This window comes from Orycteropus afer, unplaced genomic scaffold (assembly GCF_000298275.1).
Source record: "Orycteropus afer afer isolate SDZICR_OR568_19922 unplaced genomic scaffold, OryAfe1.0 scaffold00053, whole genome shotgun sequence".
NCBI classification, from domain to species: domain Eukaryota; kingdom Metazoa; phylum Chordata; class Mammalia; order Tubulidentata; family Orycteropodidae; genus Orycteropus; species Orycteropus afer.
In genome coordinates, this window is record NW_006921640.1 from 3,737,333 (window position 1) to 3,759,466 (window position 22,134).

At 40.5% G+C, this 22,134-nt stretch overlaps 1 protein-coding gene across 1 annotated transcript in view; it reads right to left on the bottom strand.

The window, feature by feature from the left end:
- The window catches only part of MSRA (methionine sulfoxide reductase A), an 821,542-nt gene that overhangs the window by 202,944 nt on the left and 596,464 nt on the right, over positions 1 to 22,134 (bottom strand). The window contains exon 5 of the mRNA XM_007938716.1: positions 13,410 to 13,516. Coding sequence (XP_007936907.1) covers positions 13,410 to 13,516 — 107 coding nt within the window. The remainder of the gene's footprint in view (positions 1 to 13,409; positions 13,517 to 22,134) is intronic.

Here is a 22,134-nt window from a genome sequence, read left to right on the forward strand (position 1 = left end):
GAGATGGATTGATACGGTGGCTGCAATGATGGGCTCAAGTATAGCAGGGATTGTGGGGCTGGCGAGGGATCAGGCAGTGTTTCGTTCTGCTGTGCACGGGGTCCCTATGAGTCGGAAACGACTCGATGGCACTTAACAACAACAACAACAACATGAACTGTTGAACGTAAAATGAATATTCTTTGTAGAATTTCACCCAAATTACAATAAAAAGTTCAAAAAGAAAACAATAAACAGAAAAAAATAAAAATAAAAGTGCGGTATCTATGGTGCTTTCAGTTAACCTACTATATAACCAAAAGCAGCCACTAGAAGCAATAGTAAAAATTCCTCAAACCACTAACCCCTGACCTTGACAAATTAAACACTAATAAGACACTCTTATAAAATGTAAAATAGGCAAAAGAAACCATGTAGAGAAACAGGAGGTGTGATCTTCATAAGCCTTTCCAGTTTATAAATCTGTGAAGGCATTAAATTCCAGAAGGAATGCACTGTGGCCACTTGACAGGATGGAAAAAGCATGCATAGAGTTGGAAAGCAAAAAAAAAAGAAAGAAAAGAAATTTGCTCCTTGGGTTTGTCCATTGTAAATTGTGTGACATTGGGACCTATGTGCTTCAGTTTCTTGTAAGGCAGGGATTAGCTTAACCACCTCCTGTGCTCACCTTGACAAGTAACTAAGAGAATGGTTATGAAAATTCTTTTTACCAACCCCAACTATGCTGGTTGTTGCTGTCAGTGATGGCATGGTGGGGCAAGGTTACCATCACAACAAAATCCTGACCAGTGTCCTGGCTCTGACTGTTGAAGGCCCTTGGTCTGGCTGACACAGACACTCCTGTCACTCATCAGTGGGTGCTTCAGACCGAGGCATGAGAGTGGGGCTGAGAGAGGCATATTGGCTCCACCTGTGAGGCTTTCAAGGCCATGTTTCTCAACATCTATCTGATTGCCAAAATGCAAGCTCAGGCATCCGGGATCATCCCTTCTCCTGGTCCTGGGTAAAGGATACCAGCAAACTGCAGCTATGAGGAAAAACAGTGATTCAACCATGTAGTTAAATTCAGAGGTGACTTTAATAAGAGGAAAATGATTTTTAGAAACAATCAAGTTCAGGTGTGGATTTGAAATGGAATGCTGTCCTCTTTTCATTTTAAAGTGACAGGGTAATGGTCATGATAACGGAATCTGAGAGAGGCTTTTATTCTGACAGCTTAACTCAGGCATCGGCCCTCTCACTGTGGAGATGGCTGGGAGTAGAAAGGGTCATTCTACCGAATTTCAAATCCAAAAACTACAAAAGAAAATAGAGCTCAGAGGAGTTCAAGGTGAAGGAAAAGGCAGCCCACTTTTCTTTACAGGCTCTGCTTTTGTCCTTCACACACTTCACACTTGAGGGAGAAGCTAATGACATTGACCTTAGGGACCCCTATTCCACCTCGGTAGTGTACACAGCTGTGGTGGGCGGTCCCTGTGGGCCTCTGCCCGTTCCAGCATGCTCCATTAATGTGGCCAAGCCAACAGCTGACTGAAAACAGTGGCAGGCGGGCACTAGGCACATGACCCCTGACACTGTGGGCCTTTTTTTCCTCCACTCTGCTTGCAGCCAATGGGTGGGCTCTCTCTACTAGCTGCCATGGCAACGAGAAGACTGCTCTGCAGTGCCCAGAACAGATGTCACATGAGCCAAGATGAATGTGGTGGGGGTGGGGAGTGTATGGTGGGGGAGGGGAAGATGGGGGACACCTTGGGAGTTAAATGGTCCCACCAGAGGGAGTAAGTCATATTTTGAAGTAAGTGCAAAGCGGTAACATCTATTTTCTTTCTTTCGCCTGTCCTTTAAGTTCTAAACACACATGTACAAACACAACTGTCCTTTCATCTCTGCTACTGAGGTGCTTAAGGCTCTCTGGCTTTCATGGCAAACATGAAAGCTATGATCTCCTCTAAACCTTAAATGAACATTGCCTCCATTACAGAAATGCAAGCAGGCAGTCTGAGGCCATTTAGGAGCAGGCTGGGAAGCTCTGTTTAGGTGAATAGGAGAAACTTAGGACCACATGGAGCTGAAACAAAATCTACAGGAATTTTAAGGCAAATGCACTGCCTCTGTAGGCAAATAAATTCTGTTTCACTCTCATTGCCACTAAAATGAAAGGGCTCCAGCTTGCCCCTTCTCCCTTTGTAGTTTCTCTGATCATACCATTCCTAAGGCCATTATATATAGACTAAAGCCAGGCAAGTGTTATAAATCTACTTGCTTGAACAAAGGCTCTTTTGTCTCAAAAATAGATTCTATCCTAGTTGAAATACTGTATTAAAAATGTTTTCACTGTCTTCCATTTACCTTCCACCGAAATTAACAAGTAATTTAAAGTCATATTAATTTAAAGTACCATTAAACAAGTAAACCTATTATCTTAGTTGGTAAAATAAGAGATGATATCAGTGGCAGGCAGGCACTAGTCACAACCTCTGACACTAAAAGGCCTTTTTTCCATCTCTCTGCTCAAAGCCAAGGGGCAGGAACTTGATGAATCAGGGAAATAAGGAAAAATGTATATAGGTCCTGACCAAATCTGACAGATGAAATGTATTGAAGGTATCAGAGGATGCAAAAATGTTGCTTACAATTATTGTGTACTAGTGTTTAATTCATGCAGCAAACATTCATCGAGTCTCTGCTTTGTGCAAAGTGTTACACAGAGTGTTGCAAAAGATGTAAAGCAAGAGAACGTCCCATTTATAATCAAGAGGGAGAAGAGATTTGGAAAATCTTATAATGGGTCAGATAAATGTTGCAAGCAAAAATACTGTGAGAACATGGAGGAAGGCAGGCTCTGGGAAGCAACCCACAGTGTGGGGAGATGAAGAGGAATAATCTAGCATTGACTAAATCTATTCTGTAAGAGATACTTTTATACATACCCTATCATAATTCTTATGAAAGTATACTTAAAACTAGTGACCCTTAAGAAGTAGTTATTATTATCCTGATTTACAAATCAGGAAATCAAGGCTCAGAATGGTCAAGTAATGGTTAGGTAACTATCCAAGGGTGAACAGCAAAGAAGTACCACAGCTGTTGCTGCCCTGCATGCACTTCCGTGGTAGTTTTTGCTTCATCACTGCTAACCAGAAGGCTGGTGGTTCAAAGCCACTAACCACTCCTTGGAAGGAAGATTGGGCAAGCTACTTCTGTAGTGATACTGCCTTGGAAACCCAAGGAGGGGTTGCTATGAGTCGGATCTGACTTAACGGCAGTGAGTTTGGTTTTTGTTTGTTTGTTTGTTTCACAGACCAGCAGCCCTTAAGTACTCAGTTGCTAACCAAAAGGATGGTGGTTTGAAACTCCCCCCAGCAGTTCCAAGGGAGAAAGTCTGGTGATCTGCTCCTGTAAAGATTACAGTCTAGAAAATCCTATGGGACAATTCTACTCTGTCACATGAGGTCACTTTGAGTCAAAATTGATGTCAATAGCACCTAATAACAGACCAGCAGAAGTGATGTATCACTGAAAAGAATGTAGCTGTGTGTGTAGGTATCATCTGCTGGTCTTTGCCTAAGCAACAATGTTCTTGAAATCTTGGGCTTCAAACACTCTTTGCATTTTTTCTAATACATATGAAAATAAAACACATAACTATTCCAATTTAGGAGCTCCGGTAGCATAGTGGCTAAGGCACTTGACTGCTAACCAGAAGGCTGGTGGTTCAAAACCACCAGCCACTCCTCGGAAGGAAGATGGGGCAATCTACTTCCGTAGTGATACTGCCTCGGAAACCCAAGGAGGGGTCGCTATGAGTCGGGTCCGACTCGACGGCACATAACAACAACAACATTCCAGTTTGGAAGGATCTTCTAGATACTCCATAAAAACATCTTGTGTGTCACCAGAGGTACATATGGAATACTTTGGGAGCCACTGTGCCTTCTTATACTGCCCTCGAAAGATAAGCAGGTATGTGGTCCATGGAGAATATGAATTCACTCAAACATTACACTTTGTTGGTCAGGATTATTTTATGAATATACCTGCACTAAAATGGAATGTCTTCTTGAACACTTTCTTCTGTCATTATTCTGGCCAGTAAATGGTCAGATGCAATTCACTTGAATGAAATGCAGTTCATGTGAATAAAAGACTGCTCAGCAATGCTGGATGTCTGCATTGCTCCAGGAAGCTGCCACTGAAAGCGAAACCCCACCCCACGGATGTAGTTCACTGCCACTGCAGCAAAGGCCTGCAACCACCAGAGGGCAGTAATACAAACCAGATTTTTTTTTTTTTTTTTTTTCATTTGGGCCAAATGCAGATGCACAAAGTTTAATAATATGTAAAGCCCATTATTACAAGCTTTTCCTCTCCCCACCCCCTATTAATGAGCAAATGCCCAGGGGTAATGCAGAGATTTCTAAATACAGTGCAAAAAAAGGGCAATCTATACTCATACACAGGGAGTCCAACACACAGTAATAAGTGGAAATGAAAATAATTACCCAGATGCAACTAAACCATTAAAGCTAAATATTTAGCTATCTATATAGCTGCATACATAGAAATATAGATCTCTGCTTTCCAGAAATGGGCATTTTTAAAACATTTATTTCACACGTTCTTAGAGTTCGTAACAATACCCTTAATTATAACCACAAAGCTATAAAAAGGGTATAAGATAAATTTTGTTCCTACTTCTGGGCATACAAAGGGAAGTTTTTCTCTTTGACTAAGATAAGTGAATGAATTATTCAGGGACTTGGCATGGACACGTTAAAATCATAACTCCTTGCTTTAAACAATAGCACACACACGCACACACACACGTGCACACACACACAGACAACAAAGGGAGCTGGCTAAACCATAAAATGTAACTGACAATTACCCACGTCTACTTAGGGTCCTCCAATGTAAATAAATGATTTTCAATGTTGGTGAAAGCAGAAGTCTTTTGGTGCTATTACTGGTCTTAAACATCACAGCAAAGGCAACACAATATACTGAGGCAGGATATTTCTAGTATAAAACCTACCCATTTCCCTGTGAACAAAGAAACAGAAATAACCCTTATATTTTCTCAGTTCACAACAGAAATAAGGATTCTCTGACCCTATATTTTAATGATTTGGTGAAATCTGGAAAACGCAGAATGAAGTCAAGCTGTGTTACTGGTTTTGTTGGCATTGCGGTTAGCTTTGTCTCTGGAATCACACATTAAACCCTAATATTTGTAAAATGCTTGACAGATTACTAAGTACCTCCACATAGCATGTGTGAAGAGCATATGAAATGCAGAGCCAAATGACTCTACCTCTCTAAATTTACTATCTGGGTCATCTTGGGAATGTAAATTAACCTCTGAGTTTCCGTTTCCTCATATGGCAGGTAGGAATCCTGATCCTGTGCAGAAGCGCAGGGCACTTAGTATAATATGGAAGCAAGCACTGAAATCTGTTAGGATTTATGAAAAGTTTCATTGTTCTTTTTCTCCATTTTACAAATGAGGAATTACAGCTGCAGAGACTTGTCTTAGGGAAAACTCAGTAAAGGCAGCGTCAGGCCTCCAACAAATGTTCTCACCACTCCGTGAAGCTGACCACCCCAAACAGGGACAGAAAGTGGGCTTCATTGTTCTGCTGAATCTTTTCAGCTCAGGTCAACAAATATTTGCTGTCAATTTGCTATGTGCCAAGCACAGTGCCAGACATTGAGGAAACAAAGATTAACAGGATCTGCCAAAGAGCTTCCTTAATGGATTAAATGTCAGAATATTTTGTGTGGTGACTCCATACAAAATACTCTACAGGAAAGTGCATGTGTGATATCTGGGCTTTTGTGACTGTGTGGAGGAAAGTTTAGGACAACAAACTTTATGAGATTCTTCTTCAGACAGTGTTGTTTAAAATAGTTGCAATGTGAATCTGGCAATTAATTAGTATGTTGTTACTATTTGATAAGATAATTCATTGATTAATTTACTGGGGAAGGTAGGGGTGGTAAGAAAAGGAAATTTTCAGCCTATAGATGGTTAAAAAAAAACATTAAGGATCTGAACCTCCTGTAGGAAATTAACCAGGTCCAGTTATGTCATGATAGTTATAGTATGGCTAGATATTTATTGAGAATATTTAATCTGTCTCAATTGGGTTGGCATAATTAGAACTTCTTTCCGGATGGGAAAACTAAAGGGGCTCAGCTTCAATTAATATATTTTGGGTGAATTCTACATACTAGCTACTTGTGTGTGTGTGTGTGTGTGTGTGTGTGTTTAACCTCATTTAATTCTTAAATAAGGAAAAGTTTGCTATCCACACTTGTTGTTAGCTGCCATGGAGTTGGCCCCCAACTCATAGCAATCTTGGACCACTGTGATCCACAGAGCTTTTACTGGCTGATTTTTCAGAAGGAGATCAGCAGGCCTTTCTTCCTAGTCTGTCTTAGTTTGGAACCTTCACTAAAACATGTTCAGCATCATGTTGTTGTTCTTGTTATATGCCATTGCATTGGACACGACTCATAGGGAGCCCTCCTTTGGTTTCTGAGGTGGTATCTCTATGGAAGTAGATTGCGCAACCTTCCTTCCTAGGAGTGGCTGGTGGGTTTGAACCTCCAGCCTTCTGGTTAGCAGCCAAGTGCCTTAGGCACTATGCATGCAAACCTCTACTGACAAACAGGATTGGTGGTTGCACTTGAGCATAGGCAAACACATAGATAACAGATAATAGATTGTTAGGTAATTGAAACTTGGGATAAAATTATGGTAAATACCTTAGAATTACAGCTATATATATAGCTAGATGGAGGAAAACAGATTGCGATACTGAATGACAGATCTAGATTTTAAAAACTATTTCATCTTGAAATACAGTAGGTAATTTAGTATTCACTCCAAAAGGTTTTATTCTCATTAAAGCTTAATATGTGGTAAAACATATGCAAAGAAAACCCTGTTTCTTGTTTTTTTTTCTCCCGTCCCTTATGATAAAAATATCCAGAGAAAAGATGCTCACTGTTGAAGGTTGGGAAGTTTTGGGGAAGCTAGGTCTTGTGACCAGGAGACAATTTTTAGATTTATTAATTTGCTATCAAATTTCAAGAAACATAATCTAAAAGTGTCTTAGTTATCTAATGCTGCTATAACAGAAATACCACAAATGGGTGACTTTACCAGACAGAAATCCATTTGCTCACAGTTTAGGAGGCGAGAAGTCTCAATTCAGGACATGGGTTCCAAGGGAAGGAAGGCTTTTCTCTTTCACAGCTCTGGAGGAAGGTACTTGTCTCTTCAGCTTCTGCTTCCTGGTTCCTTGGAGACCTTGTGTCCTGGCATCTATCTTACCCCATCTCTCCTGTTTTCTTGTCTCAATGTCTTTTAGATCTCAAAAGAGATTGACTCAAGACACACCCTCCACTAATCCTGCTTCATTAACATAACAAAGACAACCTATTCCTAAATGAGATTATAACCACAGGCGTAAAGCTAACAATTCACAACACATATTTTTGGGGGACACAATTCAGTCTATAACAAAAAGTGATCAAAAGATTAAAATCCTAAATGAGGAAGAGTTGCATTTTCAAGATGTAAAAATCACACGTGAACCATCTCCCCCACCAGTACTAGAGATCATGATTCAGTTTTGGATATTAGAAAATCTTTGTCATGTTAGGTTTACTTGGGAGGAAAATTTATCTACATTTGATAATGCAAAAACAATTAATAATACATTAGATGATATCTGATTAACATCAAAAGCAAATTATTCTACCATGAAACTCTTTGAGGAAAAAAATATAAAAGTGAAGTTAAGAAAAGACAACTAAGACTTTGTCAAAAGGCAAAAAACAAACAAACAAACACAAAAACCCTCTACACACACACACACACACACACACATACTCTATTCAAGTCCTCAATTCACCAACAAACATTAATCAGCTGTCATGTTTTGGGAGCAGAATCCAGTATTTTCTACATCAAGGAACCCAGTGTGAAGTTTGCATTTCACTTTGATCCTCTGCAAGAATTTCCCAATTCCTTTAATCTGATTAGAAATTAGCAAACTTTCTTCAGCCATTTTTCCTTTCTTGCAGTTGTTGGTTGTTGGTAAGCCTGGTATCTACAACCCAGCCAACTTTGCAGAAAACCCCAGTTTAGATGGAAAATCACTTTTGGTTTCTGGCTCATCAGCAGTACTACACATCTAATTAGCCCAACAATTGGTCCCTGTGATAAAATCAGCTAATTTTATGTCCAAATGGATGCTCTGTGGTAAGCAATACTGTCACTCTAAACTTCACATATAAAGAAGTTGCTGAAGAAGCTGGTTACTAGGGGGTCACTGGGGGCAAACTAGGGACGACTATTAAATTAGTAACCTAAGTCAATGTTATAGTTAGTGCATAGGGATCCCAGCAGGACTCAAATAAGATGAATTCCCAGAATTTAGTGACAGGGCCAGACAATGCCAATTTTTAAAGGGGAAAATTGTATGTAGAAAATAAATGCAATGAGTCATCTACAAAATTTTCATACTTTTAGAGACAAACCCTAAATATTTCTCATGAAATTATACAGTTCTATACCCTAATCTGGGATTGTTGAGCAATGATTCCCTCTAACTTAAACACCTCTATTGCTTCAGGTGTTTGGCTTGATGCTACCCTAGGCATGAAACACAGGAAAGCAAATGCCAGGGTCACCTCTTCAGCTTCCTGCACTCATTCAATCAGCTGTTAAGCAATTGGCGGGATCTGAGAATCTCCCCCTACCTTGTGGGTTCTATTAGGAACCACATTACTTTTTAAATTAAATGTAAAAGCATATATCAACATTTTTATGTGGTAAAAGCTAATTATATTACCTCTCCTAGGCACTGTCTTTCACCCCAGGCCCTTCTGTAGTGACCAGTTCTGCATAGACTCTGATCAGCTTTATATAGGTTCCACTTTACAACACATCATCTTCAGATCCATGCCATGTACCTCTTGTCTCCTCTACTAAGGATGCAGTATCCTGCCTGTGACCAAACATGCGCAACCCAGAAGTGCAGCATGAACTCTGACAAATGGGACATGGGATCTAACAGATAAATGCTTCCCTTTCTTTCCCTGGAATGATTGGTCCTGAAGTATATTTCATAAGGCTTCTCAGAGGGTTCTGCAGAATCAAGTAACCAGTGATCAGTAGCAACACAAACCAAAACCCAAACTCACTGACATTGAGTTGATGCCAACTCATACCAACCCCCGAGGTAGTATACCTTTATGGAAACAGATTGCCCAGTCTTCCTTCCATGGAGTGGCTGGTGGATTTGAACCACCAACCTTCTGGCTAGCAGTTAAATGCCTTAGGCACTATGCCACCAGAGCTCCTTACCAGTAGCAATAGTCAACTTGTATTGGTTCTTCTTCCTTTTCTTTTTCATTCTCCCTGCCCCTTTACTCCTGTTCCCTGGCACCCCACACTCCAAGAAGTATTCACTTCACTCACAACCCTTTGTCTCAGGCTCTGCTTTCTGTGGGACCTAGGCTATGATAAAAATCATAGGGGCCACCTGTGTGAAAGTGGACAGTTAATCTTACTGTTCACTAATATAAGATACAAAGTAAGACACCATATCCTTTGGCATATGAAAAGAAAAACTACTTTAAGATGTGGATCTCCAGAAAGGGAAATGGGACAGGAGTTCCTGGTTGACAGCCTCTGATGACCAGGAGGATCTATGTTCATGGCAGTCCCATGTTCTTGTGATAAGCCATAGTAAGAGTAGAAGGCTTAGAATCCTGAGTCTCCCAGCTTGGGAGCCACACTGACATTTGCCCTTGCCCCCCACAAGACTCCCTCTCTCTCTCTCTTAGGACTATTTAGATTGCTGTGCTGTCTAACATGATAGTTGCTAGCCATATGTAGCTATGGGAATATATACTTAATTAACATAAAATTTAAAAATTCAGTCTTCTAGCCACATTTTATGTGATCAATGGCCACATGTGATCAGTGGCTACTCTTTTGGACATCAGATAATAGACCATTTCCATCATAGCAGAAAGTGGTATTGAAAGCACTATTCTAGAGTCAAGACTTTCTGGGTCTTAGTCAATCATCCCTAGAGAAATAATGGACTTCCTACTCATGTATCAGTAGCACTCAGAGCCAGTTTTATTTATATGATTAAGTAAAAGAGACATGATAGTATTTAGTTCCTGAGTTAGTGAAGACTGGGCAATCTACTTCCATAGCAATACCACCTAGGAAACCCAAGGAGGGGTTGCTATGAGTCGGGTCTGACTTGCCAGCATAACAACAACAACAACAATATTAAGCAACATCAATTGATACCTAGATGTTGGGGACATAGGAGACCCCATCTTTGTGAAAAAAGACACTACTTTTAAAATACAAACAAAAGAAAAACTTTATCTATTATCTATCTAACCATCCACTTAATTCCTGTATACTTCAGTGCAAATTCATCAAGTCAATTACAATTCATAGTGACCCTACAGGACAGAGTAGAACCGCTACAAAGGGTTTCCAAGGTTATAATCTTTATGGAAGCAGATTGCCTCATTTCTCTTTTGCAGAATGGCTGGCTTGTGGGTTTGAACTGCTGACTTTTTGGTTAGCAACCTGATGCTTTAACCACAGTGCCACCAGAGCCCCTTATACATGAGTGAAGAATACTCAAAAAAGCTTTGGTTAGAACAACTACCTATAATTTAAAATTCAAATTCTCCAAATCTATAAAAATAATTGAGGCAATGATGACAAAATTTAATTAATATTTCAGACTTAAATTTTATCTCAAATATGTATCAGTTATCTAAAATCAACACAGCCTCCATTCAAAGCTAAGAGTAAAAAATTATACCATGGTAGAAACTGGAAAATAATAAAAGTAAGCTTCTTTGTCATCCTATGGGAGGCACTGACTATTTGAACCTAAATTCTTCATTGTGTCCATCAGAATATAATATCATCTTGAGACATTCTGGAGAGAATGAATATCCTTTCAAGTTCTCCTAGTGTGGTGGTTATGTTTGTGTGTCAACTTGGCTGGGCCTGGTTGAGTGGCTGGGCAGCTGGTGGTAGTTATTCCCCATGACAAGACTGGCAATCAACGCCATGGTGGGATCTACCACAAGCAGCCAAGTAGCTACGTTGGGTGTGTGGTCTGCTTCCCGTATATAAGCAGCAGCTTTGGGAATGGTCACTAGCCTATGGCAAGCTTGGACCCTACATGTAGCCATGTCACTGTTCAGTGGCCTGCCATGCTCTGCCGACCTTGGGACTTACAATAAACTTGAATTAATGGCCTGCCATCTGGTTTGGTAACATTGGGACTGGGCCTTTTTATTTGTCAACCTTGGGTTTGTCAGCCTCAGCAGCCAGCAGCTGTCTGAGTATAGAAACGCCTCTAGCTTCAGTGGGCTGGGAGCAGTAGGCAGAGCTGGACCCCAAGGTTGAGGGGATTTCACCCAGCCCCTAGAGCCTGGCACTTTGAACTTGGACTTCTAGCCTCTTGAACTGTAAGAGAATAAACTCCTTTTTGTTAAGGTCATCCCATTTGTGGTATATTCTTGTCAGAGCAGCACTAGGTAACCAGAACACCTAATATTACTGTTGGTTCCCTGAGAGACTATGAATCATTATATCAGACAATTTATGTAGACTATTAACTATTATAGTTTAATATTAATCAATAACATTGCTTTTATAACTAATCATAGTGAGATTATAACGAATAGAATTACTTTTTAAATACTTCCTTGGGGGTGATTCTCTATAGTGTCTAGCACAGTGTCTTGCTTGCTGTGCTAGATACAACCATCTCTCAAATGTTGGTGTTCCTCAGATCCTAAGCCTTCTTCTCTCTTCTTTTATCACTTTTCCTAGGTCATCTTATCAGCTGCTAAATGCAAACAGAACCACTACTGTGGAGTCAGATCCACTCATAGTTACCCCTCCTTGGGTTTCTAAGGCGATATCACTATGGAAGTAGATTGCCCAAGCTTCCTTCTGAGGAGTGGATGGTGGGTTTGAACTGCCACCCTTCTGGTTAGCAGTCAAATGCCTTAGGACTTCATTTACTAAATATATGTTGATGACTCCCAATAGTATTAAAGATTAACATTTACTGACCACTTATGTTCTAGACTCTGTGCTTTACAAACATTAACCCAGGTAACAGTCTCAACAAACTTCCCTACGACAGGAAGAGCCCAAGTCTCCTCCTAACCAACACTTGGATACCCATCTCATACATACCTCAAATTCCACATTTCCAAAATTGAATCTACCTTCCCCACAATTCTACCTCTACTCTTTCATACTTTTGCCCATACCTCCTCCATCTCTTGCCACATGAGTTGCCTTACAACATGGCAAATAGCTTTTCCCAGGGCAAGTTATCCAAAACAAAGTGAGAGAAAGAGCCCCCAGGAAGAACTCACAATCTTTTAATAACTTAATCTCAGAAGTGACATCCCAATACTTGTGCCATTACTAGAAGCAAGTCACTAAATTCAGCCATACTCAAGGAGAGAAGATTACAAAAGGCCGGGGACTATTGGGGGCCATTTTAGATGTTGCCTACTACAAAGAACTAGATTCAATTATCCACAAATCCATCATAACCTTGTAGGGTGGGAAGTGGGGAGGGCTGAAGGATGAGTGGGAACCAATCGGCATCTTCCTCAACCCTCTCTGCTTTTTGGAGTTGACCTGACCATGAGTTATATGTCTTGCATGTTTTTTCACCAGCTGACACACTCCTGGCCTAGTCTCCTTTTCACTGATACCATTCTGCCACCATGGGGGACAGGTGGAGAACTCACACATTTCTGGGAGATGCTGCATACCAGGCTTTTTACATAATTCTAAAAAAGATCAGCATTGTAGTACCAACTAGCTCTACTGTTAACAGTTAATCCAAATCAGAAAATATCATGATAAGTCACATTTAAATTTTATACTGAAGCTTCAAAAAAATAAATAAAGTTGTCTTTAGAAATACCAAATCTACATTGGAGGAGGTTTAAAAATATATTATACAGGTTAATACTGAAAATAATTATTTCATGATGTGCTGTATATTTTTCTAAGGAGTATTTTTATTATAATCCAATTTACTGTTACAGGCAAGATAGAGAATGAATGTATAACAAGCTACACATTCATCTGGATGAGTTGATTTTTAAGAGAAATACTTAAGGGTCTACTCTTAAAATCTCATTTAACATTTATTGAGCACAATAGCTCTACTTCAAGAGGGTGACAGAAATTTTTTTTAAAAATTTACAATACAGTTCACAGAAAAGAAACCAAACTATTCCTCTAAAGGCAGGAACCTATAGTGAGTCATGATGGACCAACCCAGTACAGGAGTGAGAACAGCCCCTACCTTCTGGTAGTCTTCTGTGGACCTCAACGCCACCTCCATTTGCTTGGCAGAGGTGGGATAGATGGCTGAACGGTACTGAGTACCATGATCGTTGCCTTGGCGCATGCCTGGTAAAGTAGAAAACAGAGAATTATCGGGGTTGAATGGGTAACAATCCAGAGTCCAACTAAGAAAAACGCTGACATGTTCAGGCATTTATTTTTTTTATGTCTTCTATGAAAGAAGTGCTGTTAAGGGCTTGTTTTAATTTCACCTTCATCATTTTCTTTAAACAAGCATACTCTCTCTCTCTCTCTCTCTCACTGCCATCGAGTTAAATCCAGTCTTGTAGCGACCTCTCCTTGAGTTTCTGAAGTGATATCACTACAGAAGTAGGCTGCCCAATCTTCCTTCTGAGGAGTGGTTGGTAGGTTTGAACCACAAGCCTTCTGGTTAGCAATCTGTCAAGGGGGCAGGGAGGCCGCATCTTCTGACCTCCTCTAACTCTACAAGAGGAAGACAGAATCACCATCAGTAGCCCAAGGCCTATTTCTATGAGTCCAGACATGCTGCCTCCCTCCAGCCCTTTCATGAACTGTTCCTCCTGCAGCACCCACCACCTCTCTGCTGGGTTCGATGCAGTGGCCGCACAGAACTCACAGATTATGAGGTTTATTAGGGAAGTACCAGACTGCAATTCAAGTTTAGAAATGTACTCAGTCTCTTGCAGCTGGCCATCTCAGTAGCAGATCACTCTCTTAGGAGTGTATGTCTCTCGTGTCTTTCTCTCAGCAGTGTGTGTGTCTCGTGTCTCTCAGCAGTGTGTGTCTCTCATGTCTCTCAAGAATGCATTTCTCTCAGCAGCACATCTTTCTCAGCCAGCAGTCAGAGAGACTCTTTCTGCCTCTCAGAGGGCTCCTTTTGGGCCTGGCAGAGTGGCCCAAACCAACCAATCCCAACATCAGAGTTCTACACACCAGAGAGAGAGTGAACTTCCCCCAAAATTACTTCATTCTGCTTTCAACAGAAATACCCCAGGTGGGTAACTTTAACAATCAGGAGCTACTCAGTTGCTCACAGCAAATTCCACTGCGGAATTTACAAAGACTTATGGCTAGAAAAGACACACTATATAATTTACAACACAGCACAGTCAAATGCCTTAGACAGAGTTTTTGACATCATTTTCTTTAAACAAGCATGAAATTAATCTATTTTAATTTTCCTGTTTTAATTATAACAAATATCTTTGAATTTAGGTAAACTGATCACAGGCCTTGGAACATAGTAAATGCATTAGAAATAATCTCGGATCTTGACAAAATTTAGTTTCTGATGTTCTCAGGTGATGCTGGTCATCAAACCACACTTTGAGTTCAAGGGTTTTGCATTTGCCAAGATGTTTTCAAACTTCCTTATTTATTCTTCAACAATAGTCTCACATCCAATACTATGTTGAGAAAAACCTGAATCTTTCAAATCAATTTTGTGTACAACATTCCTTCCACCTCAGCATGCCATGCACATACTTTACACTGAACTCCTAATTCAGCCTTCAAGACTTAGTTCAAGCATCTCTCTGTAACACAATTAGTCTGTTGTGATGTCCACTGTCTCCTTTGGGCTCCACTGTCTTACAGGTCCCTCTCTTAGAGAGTTTTTCACATTATATTTGTATTATATTTGTCCATCTTCTTCTTTTATGTGCCTTCCAAAGGGTGGGGTTTTAAAGCAATAATACCCGGTATAGCATAGTGGCTAAGACAGTTGCCTGCTAACCAGACGGCTGGCGGTTCAAACCCACCAGCCACTCCTCGGAAGGAAGGTTGGGCAATCCTACTTCCGTAGTGATACTGCCTTGGAAACCCAAGGAGGGGTCGCTATGAGTCGGGGCCGACTCGACAGCACATAACAACAACAACAACAAGTATCAGACATATGGAAATAATACTTCCAAAATATTTGTTGCATGAAGAGTATATTAATTTATATATTGTGATCCAAGCCCTGCAGCTAATGCTGGAATCTGAATCAATTAATCTCTTTTTTTGTCATATTTAATTTGTACTGTTAAATGCAAACAGGAAAATAACTTTTCTTTAAAAGCTACCCCCCCAAAAAAGGGTGTACAAATGAGCTAATTTAGTTCGACTAATAGAGGCAAATGCAGTAGCTAAAAACAGCAAAGATTCACTCCGGCAGTTAAGAGATTGACAATCTAGACTTCATGATCAAAAGTGCAGACCAAAAATAGAGGCTTAAATAGTAACAAACTAATAGCATTTAGGGTCACACCATAGGTTATAAGGTGGGTATGTGTGTGTATCTTTGTGTGGTTACTTTTGACACTTCCTAGTTGACTTCCTACTTAGTTGACTTCCTAGAAATCCCATTCTTCTACTTCAAAATTTCATTCTATCCTCGATGCACAAGGAAATATGAGGCCAGGCATAAATTAGTGGCTTTAATATTATTAAATTAATAATTAAATAGAGAAAGGTCAGTATAGAAAGGCAAAGAAAGACACTGGGAGGAGCACAGGAGTTAAAGGCAACATAGGTACTGTTGCTATTTTTGTTAGGTGCCATCGAGTATCGAAGCCATATACAACAGAACAAAACACTGCCTGGTACTGGGCCATTCTCACAATCTTTGCTATAATTGAGCCCATCTTTGCAGCCACTGCATCAATCCATCTTGTTGAGGGTCTTCCCTTTTTTCTCTGATCCTCCACTTTACCAAGCATGATGTCCTTCTCCAGAGAATGGTCCCTTCTGACAATATGGCCCAAGTACGTGAGATGAAGTCCGGCCATTCTAGCTTCCAAAGAATGTACGGCTGCACTTCTTCCAGGATAAATTTGTTCCTTCTTCTGGGAGTCCATGGTATTTTCAATATTCTTCACCAACACCACAATTCAAAGGCATCAATTCTTCTTTGGTCTTCCTTGTTTATTGTCAAGCTCTTATATACATATGAGGTTATTGAAAATACCATGGCTTGAATCAGGTGTATCTTAGTCTTCAACGTGACATCTTTGCTCTTTAATACTTTAAAGATGTCTTTTGAGGAGATATTCCCAGTGCAATATAACACCTGGTCTCTTGACTGCTACTTCCATGAATGTTGATTGTAGATCCAAGTAAAATGAAATCTCTGACAACTTCAATCTTTTCTCCATTTATCCTGATGCTGCTTAATGGTCCAGTTGTGAGGACTTTTGTTTTCTCTATGTTGAGGTGTAATCCATACCGAGCACTGTAGTCTTTGATCTTCATCAAAAGTGCTTCAAGTCTTCTTCACTTTCAGCAAGCAAGGCTGTGTTATCTGTATATCACAAATTGTTAATAAGCCTTCCTCCAATCCTGATGTCATGTTCTTCCTCATATAGTCCAGCTTCTTGGATTATTTTCTCAGCATACAGTTTGAACAAATATGGTGAAAGGACACAACCCTGACACATGCCCTTCCTGATTTTAAACTATGTAATATCCCCTTCTTCTGTTTGCATGACAGCCTCTTGGTCTGTGTACAGGTTCCTTATGAGCACAATTAAGTGTTCTGGAAATCCCATTATTCACAATGTTATCCATAATTTGCTATGATCCACATAGTTGAATGCCTTTGCATATTTAATAAAACACAGATAAACATCTTTTGTGTATTCTCCACTTTCAGCTAAGATTCATCTGACATCAGCAATAATATCCCTCATTCTACATCTTCTGAATCCAGCTTGAAAAGCTGAAAGTTCCCTATAAATATACTGCTGCAATCATTTTTAAATTATCTTCAGCAAAATTTTACTTGTGTGACATTAATGATATTGTTTGATAATTTGCACATTTGGTTGGATCACCTTTTTTTGGAATGGGTGCAAATACGGATCTCTTCCAGTCAGTTGGCTCTATAGCTATCTTCCAAATTTCCTGACACAGACAAGTAAGCACCACGAGCATTGCATCTATTTGTTGAAACATCATAGTAGGTATTCTATTAATTCCTGGGGCCTTGTTTTTCACCAATTCCTTCAGTGTAGCTTGGACTTCTTTCTTCAATATCATTGATTCTTAATCATATGTAACCTCTTGAAATAACTGAATGTTCATCAGTTTTATTTGGTACAGTGACTCTGTGTATTCCTTCCATCACCTCTTTCCACAGATGTAGTCAATTTGATTTCTGTGTATTCTGTGTGGTAAGGACCATGTGTTTAGTTGCCATTTATGTTGTTGTAAAAAGGTATTTGCAATGAACAAGTTGTTAGTCTTGCAAAATTCCATCATGCAATCTCCAGCATCATTTCTATAATCAAGGCCATATTTTCCAAATACCATTACTTCTCTGTTTCCAGCTTTTACATTCCATTCCAATCACCAAAAAAAAAAAAAAAAAAAAAAAGAAGAAGAAGAAGAAAAGGAACTTACTGCCGTCAAGTTGATTCCAACTCATAGCAGTCCCCATTGTATTTCTGATGCTGTAAATCTTTACAGAAGCACATCACCCCATCTTCCTTCCATGGAATAACTGGTGAGTTTGAACCACTGACCTTCTGGTTAGCGGCCAAATGTCTTATCCACTATGCCACCAGAGCTCCTTTCCAATCACCAGTATAGTGTAGTAAATCAAATAGTGTGGCTTTTCTAGCCATCAGTCTTTGTAAACTCCATGGTGGAATTTGCTGTGAGCAACTGAGAAGCTCCTGATTATTAAAGTTATCCACCTGGGATATTGCTGTTGCTAGTGGTATGAAGCAATCTGGGAAGTTCTCTCTCTGTCAGGTGTACAGAATTCTGATGTTGGGATTAGTTGGATTGGCCACTATGCCAGGCTCAAAAGGAGCCCTCTTAGAGGCAGAAGGAATCTCTCACTGCCAGCTAAGAGACACTAGAGACATGCCTTGCTGAGACAGAGATGTGAGAGACACACATTGCTGAGAGAGAGATGCAAGAGACACACACTTCTCAGAGAGACACCAAGAGACATGCACTGCTGGGAGAAAGACTGAGAGAGACTGCTAGCTGAGAGACAGCAGGCTGAGAGAGACTGAGCACGTTCCTGAACTTGAATTGTAGCCTGTTGCTTCCCTAATAAACCCTGTAATCTGTGAGTTCTTATGGCCACTGCAGTGAATTATCAAACCCAGCAGAGAGGTGATAAGCACTGCGGGAGGAACAATTGGTGCCAGGCTTGGTGAAAGGGCTGGAGGGAGGCAGCATGTCTGGCCTTGCAGGAATGGGTGTTGGGCTACTGATGGTGATTCTCTCTTCCTCTTGTGGAGTTAGAGGAGGTCAGAGGATGTGGCCTCCCTGCCTCTTTGGCAACCAGTAATTATCAATACATCTTGATTGCATGTTTGGTCAATGTCTGACTGCAGAAATTGGTATAAATCTTCATTTTCTTCATATTTTGCTTTGGTGGTTGATGTGTAAATTTGAATTATAGTTGTATTAAATTATCTTCCTTATAGTCGTATAGATATTATCCTATCAATAACAGCACTGTACTTCAGGATAGATCTTGAAATATTCTTTTTGATGTATAATGCGACATCATTCCTCTTCAATTTGTTATCCCCGGCATACTAAATCATATGATTGTCTGATTAAAAATGGCCAATAGCAATCTATTTCAGTTCACTGATACCTAGCATATCAATCTTTATGTGTTGCAAATCATATTTGACAATTTCCAATTTTCCTACATTCATATTTTGTACATTCCACATTCTGATTATTAATGAACGTTTGCAGCAGTTCTTCCCATTTTGAATCATGTCCCTTCAGCAAATGAGGGTCCTGAAATCTTTACTCCATGCATGTCATTAAGGCAGACTCTACTTTGAGGAGGCAGCTCTTCCCAAGTCATATTTTGAATGTCTTCCAACCTGAGGGGCTGATCTTCCAGCACTATATCAGACAATGTTTCACAACACTTCATAAAGTTTTCCAGTAATATATCCAACAATATTTCACTGCTATTCATAATGTTTCCAGTGGTCAATTCTTTTAGAAGTGAATGGCCCCATCCTTCTTCGCAGTCTGTCTTCATCTAGAAGCTCTGCTAAAACCTGTCCACCATGGGTGAGTCTGTCTGTATTTGAAATATTGGTGGCATAACTTCCAGCCTCATAGTGACATGCAAGCCATGACAGTATGGCAAACTGGCAGACAAACAGTAGAAAGGCAACAAAGGTAAATATTATTATATACACAATCCTGCAATAACAGTAATGACAATAATCTCTGAGTGAATAAATAGATAGATACTCAAGCTGAACAGGTGTGGGATAGTGAATGTGGCTACACCCACAAACTTATTTATAACCAAACCCAAACCAAAGTCACTGCTGTGGAGTTGTTTCTGATTCATAGCGACCCCTCCTTGGCTTTTTGAGGTGGTATCTCTACGGAAGTGGATTGCCCATTCTTCCTTCCGAGGAGTGGCTGGTGGGTTTGAACTGCCAGCTTTGTTAGCAGTCAAATGCCTTAGGCACTACACCACCAGAGCTCCCAAAGTATTTATAATGTACTTATATGTGCTACAAGTATATTCATGAATATGGTAGAACATACAGGGGGTGAAGTTATGAAAACTTCTTAGCCATAACTAAATACCTTGAAGGAATGAGTTGTTGGGCCTGGAGGCTGAGGACCATAGTCTCAGGGGACACTAAGATCAATTGGCACAGCATAGTCCACAAAGACAATGTTCTATGTCCTACTTTAGTGAATAGTGACTGGGCTCTTAAAAGCTTGTGAATAACTTCAGGCTAGTTGGGGGCCACACGCTGAGGTGGGCAAGGGGAGGGATGGCATGGAAAGAGTCTGTGACCACCATGATAATGTTAGGGGAAAGGAGGACACCAAATTGTGTGCATAACATACAGATGACAGAGGCTAATGCCAGTATATCTATAACACTGCATTACCATTAAGACCAAACACCAGGCTACAGATAAACACATAAATATCTGAGAAGATGGGAGCTCTGGTGGTGTAGTGCCTAAGGCACTTGACTGCTAATCAGAAGGCTGGTGGTTCAAACCTACCAGCCACTTCTCGGAAGGAAGATAGGGCAATTTACTTCTGTAGTGATACTGCCTCAGAAACCCAAGGAGGGGTCACTATGAGTTGGGTCCAACTTGACGGCACATAACAACAACAACAACATCTGAGAAGATCAGATGGGGGTCATTGAACAGGACTATACTCTACACCAAGGATAGATTCAGCTGAGGCTAATCTTGCAGAGATACCAGTGATATAAAATACCCACAATCCTTACAGAAACAACAGAAGACAGACAGAGTAATCCCTCACAGACAGCCAGACACTGTGGGAGAGAGATCCAAAAGATCTACTCAGGACTATGCATAGTATTGGGGGACACCAGACTCAATTGGCACAACAAAATACATAAAAGTCTTGTTCCACAACCTACATTGGTGAGTAGCAACTGGGGTCTTAAAAGCTTTCAAGTGGCCATCTAAGATACAGCTAATGGTCTTCTATCATCTGAAGTGAAGAAGAGTGCAAAAAACCAAGGGCATTTGGAAGCAATCAGCCCTAGGACATGATGGACCTCGAGACCAGAAGAACTAGATGGTGCCCGGCCACCAATGCCAATTACTTGTGAAAGGATCAAAACTGGAGACCCTGGATAGAGTGGGAGGAAAAACATGGAACAGAATCCAAGAACACAATAATGACCAGAATTACTGGTCAGATAGAGTCTGGTCCCGAAAGCTATGGCCCTGGGATACACTTTAGGCCTAGAATAAAATTCACTTCCAGGCACTGGCTCTCAGTCCAATAGTAAACTAGACATAGGCACAGACCACTCAGCCCAGGGTGACACACCCACATATTCTATGGAGGTGCATCCCTTGGAGTAATCGACTGTGGACACCACAGGAACAACATTCACATGGGGGAAACGCAGGACACATATGAGCGCATAACTATGAGGGTCATGGGGGGTAGTAGGAAGGGAGGGGAGGAGAGTGGGTTAGGGTTGGGGGTGGTAACTGATAGGGATTGGTGGAACCCCTGAGACTATGGCCTTAAGACACCTTTCAAGCCTGGAAATGAATTCATTCCCTGCGCTCAACTTTCAGCCAAATGATAGTCCTATAAGGAAGTATGCACTCCTTCGAATAATGAACCATACAAGATCAAATGTCAGAATTTGCCCAGGGATAAAACTCAAAATGCCAGAAGGTACAGGGAAGAAGAATGAAAGTCAATGGTAAATACATGGAAGAAGTGAGTGATGTGTATATATACATATATCAGTTTATGTCTCCAATGTTGTTGCTGTTGTTTTTGCTGTTATGTGCTTTCGAGTTGGACCAGACTCATAGCGACCCCTCCTTGGGTTTCCGAGGCGGTATCACTATGGAAGTGGCTTGCCCAACCTTCCTTCTGAGGAGGGGCTGGCGGGTTTGAACCACCAGCAGTTAAGTGCCTTAGGCACTATGCTACCAGAGCTCCTATGTCTCCAACAGAACTGTATAATACAAAATTAGGACATCTACTTCACAACAATCATTTCTATATTTAGTTATTTGCTTATGTATTAATTTAAAAATTATTTAAGAAGCATCTAATACATGCCAGGTGCTTTCCAGATACTGAGGATATGTTGTTGTTGTTAAGTGCCATCGAGTCATTTCCGACTCATAGCGACCCCATGCACAGCAGAACGAAACACTGCCCGATCCCGCGCCAGCCCCACAATCCCT